Source organism: Cuculus canorus, chromosome 1, assembly GCF_017976375.1.
Source record: "Cuculus canorus isolate bCucCan1 chromosome 1, bCucCan1.pri, whole genome shotgun sequence".
In the NCBI taxonomy this organism is placed as follows: Eukaryota; Metazoa; Chordata; class Aves; order Cuculiformes; family Cuculidae; genus Cuculus; species Cuculus canorus.
In genome coordinates this window covers 20,610,457-20,623,803 of record NC_071401.1, presented here as the reverse complement: position 1 = coordinate 20,623,803, position 13,347 = coordinate 20,610,457, and the positions used below count along the sequence as shown (strand labels likewise).

Sequence of the window (13,347 nt, the reverse complement as noted above, 5' to 3'; positions counted from 1 at the left end):
TATGGTTGTATTTGTAGATATAATGCTGTCAGAGACAAGGAAAATACAACAGTTTAACTGATATGCTGTAGTAGGAATTAGCTGTCCAGATAAAAATTAATTAATTTGCATGAGTGTAAGGAAGTAGTGTTTGCTGTCAGAAGAAACGTAACCTAGGATGCAGCCTAAAAGACAAGATGAATAATCTTGGTTGCTAGTGTTGGTGATCTTGTGCCACTGCTACACTAACAGGTGTGAATTTCAGAAAATCCAATGTGAATTCAGCTTACACCTTTAGTTCTCAGCAATCCTGAAGTTCCTTGAATTTTTTTGCCAACGCTTACAGTGCATGAGCCAGTGCATGACATTTTGATTGTCATCCTACATGAAGTGCCATGTATTTCTCTACTCGTGTCTATAGATGTTACCACTAATACTTGTAGAACAGAAACCTGATTTCACTTGAAAGAGATTAATCAAGAGAAGGTCATTTAAGCATATCAGTCTGGTTTCCTCTGATTTTTGCTATGAGGGGATTACGTTTTCTCTTTCCTTCAATACAGTTTATATATGTAATCCTAAAAATACACGTCCTTCAGCATTGTTTATTGCACAGCAGAGTTTAATCTCACTCTCATTGGGATCACTACTGTAGGTGGAGTGCTGCAGAAGGAGAGCAGTCCTCTCTTTGCAAAATGTTATTGGTTAAGATAAGGGTTTAAAAAGCAGATTAGGAGATGACATGTGACGTGTCCTTCCCTCAGTCTAAAAGTACAGGATCGTGGGATGGACTTTGCCTGACTGGTTACACAGAGAGTGTGCTCACATTTGTAGCTCTTACTGACAAGTCTTTGCAAAACAAAGGCATGACTCTCGTGAGCTCCTTTCTCAGTCACTGCATATGTGGAGACCCTTTACCTGTGTCTGATTCTGAGGTAAGAACCTTTTTTAACCTGCAATTCTGTTGCACTGACCTCGGAGGGGCTGGTTTAAGGGACTGCTTCACTGAAACTGTGTTGGTGCACCAGCCAGGGTGCACTTTCTATTCAATCACTTTTACTATTAAAACTGGTCCTGAGATAAAATCTGTAGAGAAGCTGAAGCATGCTTGAATGACATGTGATTCCACAAAAGTCAGAATTTATGCAAGTGCTATATTTGGAATAAATTTCATGCTGTAAGTGGAATAATTGAATGTAGGACAATGCATGACATTGATCATTTTTCACTGTCTAGTAACTCGCCTGCTAGCTATAGTGCTTTCATATAGTGAAATTTATCTTAAGCTGTCCTTCTAATAAAAAGTGAAATCTGCCTACTGTATCAGATAGCCTTCTAAAAAAGGCGTATTGGAGTTGTACTGGCCTTGTTGGAAACAGTAGATGGAGAAGAAAGTGACAGAAATTAAGTACTCTTTCACAATCATCATTGTAAAAGGATGATTCTGGGCTTCGTGGATGCTTTGAATATACAATACCTGAAATCTGGTCTGAAACAGATTAGCAAAATGTAACCGGAGTCAGACAAGACCATGTCTCTTTTTTTGGAATGCTTATTAGCATTGCACATTGTCAGAAGTGCACTTGAGTAGTCTAAAGATACCCTAGTAAAGAAGTAGGCTGATTTTTTTTACAAAAAAAGAAGTCAGCGTTAGTTCATAATTTGTGTGAAAACTTGGGGCAGGATTCACTTGCTCAGCAGTGCTTTGGAGCTTGTCTTTCATGCCAACAGGCATTCATGCAAGCTGACACCCAGCCCAGAAATACCTGTCTTCCTTTCTCTGTTTCGAGGGAAAAGTGAATACAAAATTTTATGTGCATTATTTTTTCTCAAAACCCGCAGGAGTTTTGCTAGAAAAATTTACAGCACTATTATTCCAAATGCATTGAGATCCTTAAAAATGTTCCCTTTAACAAGTATTTCAGTTGAAGTTATTTTATTTCCAAACTTGTAGTACAAGTGCAATTATGATACCTGTAGGCATTAAACCCTGTGAGCCAGATGTGCTGTTAAATAGGAACAACATGATTATTTTCCAAGCTTCCTTTCAAAAAACAGCAGTTTTCCCTGTATTCATATTAAAATGTGTTTCTGGTCCTAGTCCATATGACTGTAACCTCCCGGAGCATACAGAAAATTAGCTTCTCTGTTCCAAACTGCGTGAGCGCGCTCACACAGTTTGCACATGGCTGTACAATCTCTAGATCTGAACCAAGTGGGGGTGTGGGAGTGAGTGGTAGGAGGGAGTGCGAGTGCGTGTTTTGGTATCAGCTTACAACTGCATGGGATCAGCAAGCAGTCAGACTGCAGTCTTATTGTTTATTTTCATCACTGGACAGAGGTAAAGCAGATGAATATCGTAGAACCACAGAATGGTTTGAGTTGGGAAGGACCTTTAAAGTTCATCTAGTCCAACCTACCCTGCCACAGACCCTCTCTCAAAGACCCATCCAACCTGACCTTGAACACTTCCAGTGATGGGGTATCAGCAACTTCTCTGGTCAACGTGTTTGACTGCCTCACCACTCTCATTATAAAATTCTTCCTGTCTAATCTAAAGCTACCTTCTTTCAGTTTTAAAATTGTTGCCTCTTGTCCTGTCACTACAGGCCTTGGTAAAAAGTCCAGAAACACAGCATATTGGTTGTATTATTTTCACGGGTATTGCGTGTAACATCCTACTTGTGCACAAGGAACAAGTCCTGTGAGCGCCAAAGCTGTCTTTCGAGACATCGTTCAGTGAATTCCGTGTTTAAGATAGGGCCTGTCTGTACTGCTGAGGTAATAGGTAAGATTTTAGTGTTATTAGTCTTGTTTGCCTAAGAGGTGCTGATGTTTGGGTGTTAACCTTACTCAGCATCGCCCTATCTTTCCTTTGCAAAGTTACTCTCTTCCTGAATTGTCAGTTGCATTTCTCATAAGAAATTTATGGTATCTCTTTCTTTTTAGCAATGTTAAGTTGATCTGCCATATGAAAAACTCACGAATGATTAACTGTCAGAAAATTCTGTGGCTTATTTGACTTGTTCACATTTAAAAAGGTTGTTTCTGATGACCACTGGAAGAGGTCCCCATCCCAGGATGAAGAAAAAGCAGACACACAAAAGGTCACACCTAGGAGATGGGGCTCTGGAAAAAGATCTCGGCCCAGACCTCTCTCAGACTATGGCCAAATGTCGATCAGAAGTTTCTCTATACCAGAAGATGCAGTTGCGGTGGAGTCTCAGAAGGCTGACTGTACGGATGGAGAAAATCAGGCAGGACTGGCTTCCATCGGGTCTGTGATCCAGAGCAATACAGTAGGCTGCCACAGAGGGCGAAAAAGAAGACCCATCTCCGTAATAGGTGGGGTCAATTTCTATGGAAGCGGTCCGGCAGAAGAGATAGAAGGTCTGCTGACACAAGTAAGATAAGAGATGTGCTCTCTGCAAACTGCAAAAGACCCTTTCACTTCCTTGTCTTTATCTTCAGCCTAGAAAATAGAATGGATGCTTCCTTCTCTTCCTTCCCTTTTGTCAAGCTGACATCGTGTACTTACAGTTCTGCTTTCCTGGTCACTAATTACTTTGTCGTCTTGTTAAAAAAACAAAACAGCATGAAATAAAACTGATACACTGCTTTGGGATAATCTTTTCCATATTGTAGATTAACCTTATTTCTACCTTGGAATGGTTGTTATGTCTTTTATTGGTGTATAAGCATTGCTTTGTGTGTAATACTGCTGTGTGTTTAGTGACCTTAAAGGCTTGAGGAACAGAGGACTACAGACAATATGATAGTTACACAGTTTTTATTGGCCATTTCAAATTCCTCAAAAGCAGGCCTGTTTAAAACGTGTGGTAGTAGCTGTGGTATTCAAAATCTTGGTGTTAGCATAGCAACAATACCTAAAACTAATAAGGAAGTTGCTGTAGAAACTTGGTAATTAATCAAGGAATTAATGAAATGAAGGAAGACTCTGAGAAAACTGTGAATATGAAAAAAACCCCGACTCTGTTTGTGTACTACTAAATTGACCGGATGGAACATAGGAAGCCTGTAAGAAAATAGTGAGTGGGTCCATTAACACTTGAGCAGTGCCTATATACTTATTTGCCAACTCTGCTGGCTTAGGTAACAGACTGAGAAATAAAAAACTTCTGAAAGATAAAAATAGCTCCTTTTTTCTTGGTGGTAGCCCTGAGCAGGTACAATATGTAGGGGAACTTACTGTTCTGATGGTAGCAGCGGCCCCATCTTGCAGTTGGTTACAGAGCTTTGGAAGCTCAGGCTTTTGTAATATTGCACTGATCAGGCAGCAGGATTTTCAGTCTCCTGTGAAAAGCAATTTTTAACATAAAGATTGCTATTGTAAATGGCGCATTTTTTCTTAATAATTCCCTGATGAAAGAATGCATCTTGAAGTCTGTAACAGCAGAACTCCAACTGAAGCCAATTAATATTTTACTCAGGCAAACACCATAATTTCAAATCCCTATATAGCTGGGATATTTTAAAATTAATCTTATTACTACTTAGCTTGGAGGGAAAAAAGAGCAAAGTTATTGTTATAAATTCTAGGCCATCTTAGTGTGGTAGATGGATTTCAGCAGTACTGAGTATCAGCAACCCAAAGAATACTTACTGTGCTGCAGAAGTGATTTAATGCTCTCCAAGCCCTTCATTTAGTGCTGAAAACAAATTTATCTTTTTGAAACCTTGCTTGCATCAGTTTATTGATGAAGGAATGTGCATCAACATGGCCACCTGAGTCGACTTTTTCCATGCTCTGATGCTGCTGTAAATATGGCTGGGATTAAAAAAACACCTTGCTGGATCACTGTTTTTTGGTCAAGACCAAAAATGCGGAACATTCCCAAAAGGAACTTACTTTTCATCCAAGTGGCCTTTCCAGGCCTACCATTGAGTAACAACAGCACATCCTTGTCTGTGCAGGGAAGGGGTTTGGACATTTTAATTGCCCAGAAATAGCTTTTGTTGCTAGATGCAGTTTGCATATAGTGATTGACATTACTGCTCCTAGCTATTTGGTGCAATATATTGGGCTTACTCTTTGTGTTGTTATTCAGTGGTTGGATCCTGATTTATTGCTAAAGCAGTGAAGAAATAAGGTTTAAAGATTGGGCTGTAGTTAAATAATTTTCAATACACACAGAGTTTTTCAGCAGACATATTAGAAAGTATATTTGTGGCTTGGATGCAAAAAAGAACTAACGAAGCAGGAATACCTGTGCCAGAAGTAATTTTTGTGGGGCCCTCAAAGACTGATCTCCACCTTGCTGATTTTTTTTCTTAAAAGCTTCAAAACCCCATGAGAATATTTGAAAAGTGTAATATTAATTCCTTCTTTATTATGTTTTGGTTTGGTCCAGCAGCTAAGGGGTGAGAAAATGTTTTCAAACAGTACTAAATCATTGGTTTCATAATACTGTGTCAAGAGATCATTAAAAAACCAACCCTGGTCTTTTAGGTTACTTGACGGAAGGACGGAAGGGCCTATGAACATTGACAACTGAAAGATAAGATGTAAAGATGAGTTTCTCTTAAGTTCACATGCTGAGGTCTGGCTGTTTAATGTTGAATATATACGCAGGGTCATTCAGCCTGGCTAATGTGGAGTTGTTCATGGGTGACATAAAATTAGACTTAATTTGGAAATAGAACAGTTCTCTAATCGTAGTTAAGCAAATTAATGACTTAACTAAAGACAGTGGCTTCTAGGTGAAATTACAAGTAAAACTAATATTACCACTTTTTAATGAGACTCCTGGGAACTTCAGGGCTGAGGATCACTTAGACAATTATTTTTTGTGTTGTAAAATAGGCATGTTTTAATTACAAGCAATAAATTTATTTGAAGAAAGCAAATATCCTAGGAAATGAACACAGCTTCCAGCTGTATCATTTCTTGTCATTCTTTAGCTTTGGGTTTCTCTTCGGATGTGTTTTCACAGCACTAGCCAGCATTGCACAGGCTATTCTCAAAGCACTTGGATCCCAAAGCATTTGGGCACAGAGTATTGCAAGGTGAAAATTACAGAGCGTGTCTGATCATTATAGGAGGCTAAGGAGTTTTTAATGTAACAAAGAACTGTAACATCATAAAATATTTTCTGCACTGTGGTATGCAGTATTTAACAAAGTCACTTTAAAGTAGGGGATTTTACTGCCCCTGTAATTAGCTGGAGTATCTGAAGAAACCTTGCTTCATATCTGAGTTTTGCTCAGTTGGACTTGCTGGTAGCTTTGCTAATACTGGATTTTCCTGTTTTCTCTGTAGCCTGTAACACGGCCACCTGTCCCAGCACACCAGGTGCCCCCTTACAAAGCTGTTTCAGCCAGGTTCCGGCCACTCACCTTTTCACAAAGTACCCCCATCGGCCTGGACCGGGTTGGACGAAGACGACAGATGAGAACATCTAATGGTAAGATGGGAAATTCTTTTTCATTTTCTAGGTCTCAGCTTTATACACCAGCTTGGTCAGGAAGTCGATTATGGTGTGGAACACAAAGGGTTGCAAACCAACTCAGTGACAAAGTAGTACCAGCTAAGTGCTTTGTTTTGTGAATTTCTCATTAGTAGCTGCTGTGTTCACATAAAACTTGCTTTTCACATTTACTGTTTGACTTTGCTATGGTTTATTCCTCTGTACCACTTACACTCCGGTATTTTCCACTCTCTATTCACATACTTGCCTCGAGATAATCATAGAATATGAAGAAAGTAAGGTCTGATATGCTCGAGTTCATACCTGAACTGTAGCCACACCACACATGTATTTTTAATTTTCTGTTTGCCATGCGTTCAGTGTGACTACCTAGATAGGCAAGTCTTCAATAATTAGGCAGCTTGTTCCAGAGAACTGTTTACAGTTGCAGTTGCTTACGTAGTGGGGTGTGTAGCTCAGCCAGGGTTCTGGTACGTTATGGGCAGGTTCTTGGAAAAGATTGCCTTTTTGGCGGCATTACCCTGTATCAGACTCCCTGATGTGCCCTATGTTTTGCTGTAATTGTTTACTATTAGCATGCAATGCTGTCTTGAGTTAATAGAAAAGTCATATCTAGTATTAGTGGAACATTCCTTGGCAGGTGGGACTAGAAGAAGCCGGGTTAATATAATTTCTGTTCTTTCAGACCTCTGTGAGCATAATCTGAACAGTTATACATGTTTCACTAGTAAGCATTGGAAATAAAAGCGAAATTGTCACTTTATATATCCTTCACTGTTAATAGTGAGCAAAACACTACTGTGTACCTTCACTCTGCCTCTGTGTGGAGAGAATGAGTAATGTGTCTGGAACAGGGCTTGCCATGACTGAAATACAAAACTTGACAAATAGCATTTTCAATATTTATTAAAATTTATTGGTCAGTACTTGGCTTTTATGATTCTAAGCTAAGTTTTAGCTGCAATCGTAGAATCATAGAATGGTTTGGGTTGGAAGAGACCTTAAATAACACCTAGTTCTAGCCCCACTGCCATGGTCAGAAACAGTTTCCACTAGATCAGGTTGCTCAAAGCCTTATCCAGCCTTGCCTTGATGTCCAAATTCTGCACAGAAAAATTCCTCAACTACAAATTAATTTATATAAGAACATGTTGAAACTACTTTTTCCAATACCCTCAATAGAGCATGCCAATTTTCTTCACAAGGTGCTCTCTAAGGAACTATAGCGATGAGATATATTATATATACACTATATTGGTATTTTCCTTTTCATTTATATTGTAGCAAAATATTGGGAACTACTTTAAAACCCATGTCTGGCATGTGTTCTTGCTGTATGTATCTCAGTACACTTAATGATCCAGATTAGATATTGAGGTAAATTAGACATCTAATGCTGTGACCCTTGCTGAGATTTCATGGTATCTCAGTCCCTGAATCAAGGAGGGCCACTCACAGAATAATAGATTTGCCATGAGCTAGTTTTGCTAAAAAGAGACTCTTTGAATATCACAAAGTCGGAATTCTTTATCTGTTTTTAGTTACCCTTTCCATTTCATGTTTGGAAACCACATGAAATAATATTGGTTACCTAGACTGAGAGTACTACCTTTCCAAGTATTTAGCTTTTGAGTAACTCATCTCCTGAACATAAGCATCAGGATGACAAATACACAATGCAAGATTTCTGCCTCTTTTCAAGACAATGAAGCCAAAGAAAAATTGATTATGCTAGCTGTGACTTTTATGACTCATTACAATAAACATAGAAGTTGAGCAGAAAAAGCTGCTGAAATCAATACCCTGAAGGCAAGTGGGGAGTATCATGGACTTTTAAGTTTGCAAGCAGTTGCAAAGATCTGTTAAGTAGCCTCAGCAGAAAATAATAAAGTAACTCAGGTCACATATTCTGATCTCTTTCCTCTTTCTCTTAAATTCACAAGGCATTTCCTTGTCTTTGAACATGTGAGAGTTTTTTGTTTGCTCATGTACAGTGAAATTTGATAGCACAAAAGCCCTTTATTATAGAAGGAAATTGTAAACCTAAGTACCGAAAACCAGTGGTATCTTATTTTAGTTACTTGCTAAAGCCTAATACATTGAATGTCTACTTTTATAAGAGTGGGAGATAGAAACGGAAGTGTATATTTTTAGAAAAAATGGCTGTTACAAGACAGAAAATCATCATAATGTAGGAGACAGAGTAACAACCAGCCAACACATATAGGAAGGTTGTGTTGAGACTTACATCGCTACTCTTGTGCTTAAAGGATCACAAGTTTTAAATTATATTGAAGAGGTTCCCTGTTTATCACATTAGAGCAATTCTTTTAAATATGTTAAAAACAAACCCATCTCTTTTGCATATTGTGGTGTGGGACTTGTATTTGACTAAATTAATTGGTGAACTCCTTTAGATAGGCTGAGCTTTGAGTAGGTGGGGTGAGATTCAGTTCAAGTTTCAGGCACCTAAATTTAGTCTTAATGTACGAACTACATAAGAGTTCAATATTAGAACACCCGTTACAGGCAGTGTAACAGGGTACCCGTTACAGGACTTGGTTCATTTACCTGCCCCATGTGGTCCGGTGCTGTGTGGGGTACCTGAGCATCTGCCTGCAGCTGGCAGATATGACAAAGGACCTATGGGAGACTTATTCCATTCTTCAGTGACATCTGGAGGTCAGCAGGATATCCAAAATACTTAAAATGGTGCTAAGTATCTACATTTAGACAATTGAGAACCTAGCCATTGCAGTCAATGAAGGTTAAAAAGTAGAAACTACCTTTGGATGAGGTGGATTGCTCTCTCAGCTGTTTTAATTGTGACCAATACCTGCTGATTTAGATGGTTCATTCAAATGTGAATTCTGGCATTTAGATTTAATTCAGGTAGTATCCTGTCCTGGCTCTTTGACTATAATGTTAAGCTACTGTCCAGCTTTTCTCAGTTCATCAGGATTGGGTAGTCAATTAGGTTTCAGTCTGTGTGCAGCTCAGGAACTGGGTGTTTGGGAAAGGAGATTTTCAGGTTCTCCATCCCTGTCACTTATCGAATGAAAACCCCACCCCAAATAGGTTATTGACTATGGAAGTGAACAAACAGAAGTTATTAATCACTCCTCAAGAGAAAACAGTTCCCTGCTTGCTACCCTGTCCTTGCTCCCCACCCCGAGAGAGTGAGATATAAGTAGGATGATAGGTAGGAAATGCAAATTCACGGATTACTATACCAAGTACCGTATTTGTGATTACCAGGAGGTGGGTGGAATATGTCTGATGTTGCAATGGTGATGGACGGGAGGCAAGTGCTGGAGGCAGAATCGAAATTGTCCGGTAGAAGCTAGAAAACCAGGAGTCTAGTGGCAAAATTGTCCAAAGTGCTGCCAGCACCATGCTTGGTGTCAGACAGAGAGGCCTTTTTGCCTCCAGGCACATTCATGCAGAAAGTTGTATTAAAAAAAGGAAGTTTCAGATTATTTATGAACCAAGGAACATTTTAAATTAAAGACACCCTCTGTTTTCTCCACCAAAATAAAAGGAGGCTGCTGACATGCAAATCAAGAGATTATGGAGTAGTTTCTAAACAAAGAATTAGGGGAATGCTGGCAAGGTGAAATACACAGTATAGGATAGTGCATCCTTTACAGACGATGTCAGTGATCACTCATCCTCAAAGCAGGGCACAGAAAATCAAGCAAAAAATAGTCAGAAATAGTTGGACAAATGTTCTTTGAAAAGGATTTAGTAAAACAGGCCACCCTGCCAATGATAGTGAAAGTTTAAAAAGTAGGATGGAGAAATAAACATCTTTTTAAAGAAGCTAGATGGCATATGTCAGAGACTTGTTCGAAGGAGGATAACCAGTGGAGTGTAACTGGCATGTCACCATTGCACAAGCTGTACAGCAATAGCAGAAAAGGTTGTAGGAGTGAAAGAGGGTCTGTAATGTATTAAAAAAATCTGTAAGCCAAATCAGATAAACAAACTGACTGTATCATTAAGTGCCATAGGATTAATGGATGAAATGCCATACTTAACAGGAAAAAGTACAGTGATGGAGTTAAATTATGAGCTACCTGAGATCACCAGAATGACAATAGTATATGTGACAAACCAAGGAAACTAGTGAAGTTTCAAGGGCAGCAAGCACAGTCAAAAAAAGGAGACTGAAGTTGCTGTCATGTGAGATAAGCATTGTAATGGGGCACATTTCTTTGGTTTTAGGTGTATTGCTCAGTGCCAGTAATCAGGAGACCTGCAGAAAGGAAAATAGTTCTTGAACCATTCCTAAGGTGTGTGCAGGATCATACATAAGAGCTACTCTGTAAGAGTGGGATGCATCTCATCTAACTTTACAGATTTCTAAGCTGAGCTAGGTGACCTTGACTGGAAGAAATAGATAATTTAGGGTGCTGTTCATTGATTAAATGCAGACATATAATGAATCTCACCTTCTGCATCCATAATGCACTATTTGCCAATATCCTTGCAGGGCTGAAGAGAGTAAAAAAATCCAGTATAGCATGTGTTTTAATTTAAAATGGAGAAAGTAAGGAAAAGTGAGAAGTCATTTATCTAACAAAGGAATTTAAAGGAACAGACAAAGGTGCTGAATGCTTGCAGGCAGAACAGAGAGTGTTCTGGGACAGCATATTAGATGCTTAGTGCAAATTCATGTCACCTGTCAAAACAGAATTTGGAAACACTGGAAAAGAGTTCTGTCATTAAACGCAAGGGAAAAGAAAAAAAAAACCAACAAAATGCCAGTAAATGTTTTAGAAAACTAAATGAATAGTAACAGATCGCTAGAACTGAGATTTCTAAAGGGATTTAAGAATGAAATTGCTGAGCCACTGCCTCAGCATGGAATCTGTTCCTCAAATTTGCCTCAGTACAAGGAAGAAGGCAGCAATGGAATAACCATATATAAAGAACTATCAGGATGGATCCAGTGAGCAGTAGACCAGCAAGACTGCTGTAACAGTACCTAAAATATATGAAGAATGGGTTTAGGTCTTAGAAGCTATAACATCAACAGGTCAGTTGACTTTTATGATAAAGAAAGAGTCCGTGTGCCCTATGTAGAAGAAAGTTGTGGCTCACAAATGGATTAGGTTTCCTGGAAAACATCAATGAGGATATGACCAGGTATAATTTAATTGAATCTTCAAAGGGACCTTTGACGAGATCTCTTTGAAGTGTCTCTTAATAGAGTCCAGGATTAAGAGGGAAGATCCTCCCATGCTTTAACAAGTGGTCAACTTTTTTAAGGAGAGAGGTCACAACTGGTGTCAGATGTTCAGTGTCTTCACAAATAATGTGGGAAAGGAGGTATAGAATGAAAATATTCTTGCTTGTGTGCTAAATTATTCAGGGTAGTAAAAGCACAAGCTGCTTCAACAGAGTTGTGGAAGGATTTCACAATACCAAGACACAGCACACTGTGCTGGCAGCAGGGGAATTCGGTGTTGGTAAAGGCAAGGGAGTGCACATGGAGGAGCACAAGCCTGGTATGCTTGCAGAAGAATGGACTCTGAGCGGGACATTGCCATTCGGGAAGAGATCTTGCAACCCTAGCAGATAACTAAAGTGTCAGTTCAGTGCATAGTAACAGTCAAAACAGTAAACAGAAGAGCAGGAATTTGTAGGAAGGGAATAGAGAACAAAACAGAAAGCCTGATTGTGCCACTGGTGTGGTGGTGGTGGGGCATCTGCTTGTTTCTTTCCACCTCAAAAGGCATTTTTTTACAGAGGACAATACAGAGAAAGGCAAGAGGAGAAGAAAACCTACCCGTTTTCTCTGTGTGAGGAATGATTAACGCAGCTAGCGCTCTACTACTTGGAAAACAGAACAATAGAGGAACGAGTCTGATTGGCATAGGAGAAATGAACAGATAATAGTTATTGTTTCCAGTAATGTAAGAACTAAAGGACACCAAATGCAATCACCAGATAGCAAGTTCAAAATTAAAGATAGTTTTCACTCTCTGTAAAATTAAACTATGTAATTAATTGCTGTGCATGGTCTTTCACATCCTAAAAGCTTGCAGAAATTCACAGTGTTTTGAAAAATTTACTCCATTAAACACAAAGACATCACTTCTGCCCCAGGAGGAATTTGAATCTGATCTGCAGATAGCTAGAATTTTAAAAAGTACAACAGAAATATGCCATTCCATGCCCCATCTATTTTTATGTTCCACTCTGGGCATCTGCTACCAGCTGCTGAGGGTAGGTGGCAGGACCTTTGGTTTGCCCTAGGGTGGAGGGTCCTGTGATACCAGAGGGGTATCTAGAACTGGATTTTCTTGAGGTGGGTAAGCTAGCTTTTAGTTTTAGTATTTTGCGTATTTTCTACCCCCAGCCTGCGCAGTGGGTAAGCCAGGTCAGCGTCCATTTGGACATGGTCACTGTGCACTGCCACTACAAAAGACAGCCTGTGCCTCCTCCTGTCTCTGGCTGATGCAGCGAGGAAACGAACTCGCCAGCAGCTCACCCCAAATGAGTACTTCTGTAGTGGTTCAGTTTGTGGCTGCACAGTTGTTAGGCATGCCCGTGCAGAGGAGAGAGGACAGATTCCCCTCTCTGGCGGCACCCCATGATGGTACTGGGTTAGTCTTTGGGCACAAGCACACGGTCCGTTCTTTTCTGCAAAAAATCAAACCAAATGACTGTTTTTCTCAGAGGTGTTTTTTAATGTGTCTTCTACAAGGACTGTGTGGGGTTTGATATGGTTTTCATTTGGCAGTTCATCTGTATTTCCCCTGTGGATTAGGAATTTTGCATCACAGATTCTGCTCTGGCTGATTAGAAGCCTGGAGCCTTCATTTGCAGGTCCTGGGATCATCAGCACTTCAGTGTTGCTTCTGTTTGCTGGGTTCATTTTTTAGTAATTTGTGCTGAGAAAAATGTGTGG

The 13,347-nt window shown here is 39.6% G+C and overlaps 1 protein-coding gene across 6 annotated transcripts in view; it reads left to right on the top strand.

Annotated features, from left to right (window-relative positions):
• SPATA13 (spermatogenesis associated 13) overlaps positions 1–13,347 on the top strand; it is a 148,390-nt gene that overhangs the window by 114,937 nt on the left and 20,106 nt on the right. For 4 of the 6 annotated variants that reach the window (XM_054058601.1, XM_054058607.1, XM_054058628.1 and 1 more), the window contains exons 3-4: positions 3,021–3,383; positions 6,260–6,404. In XM_054058601.1, coding sequence (XP_053914576.1) covers positions 3,021–3,383; positions 6,260–6,404 — 508 coding nt within the window. Of the gene's footprint in view, positions 1–701; positions 915–3,020; positions 3,384–6,259; positions 6,405–13,347 lie in introns of those variants that run through there. The other 2 variants (XM_054058647.1, XM_054058636.1) reach the window with 2 other exon arrangements.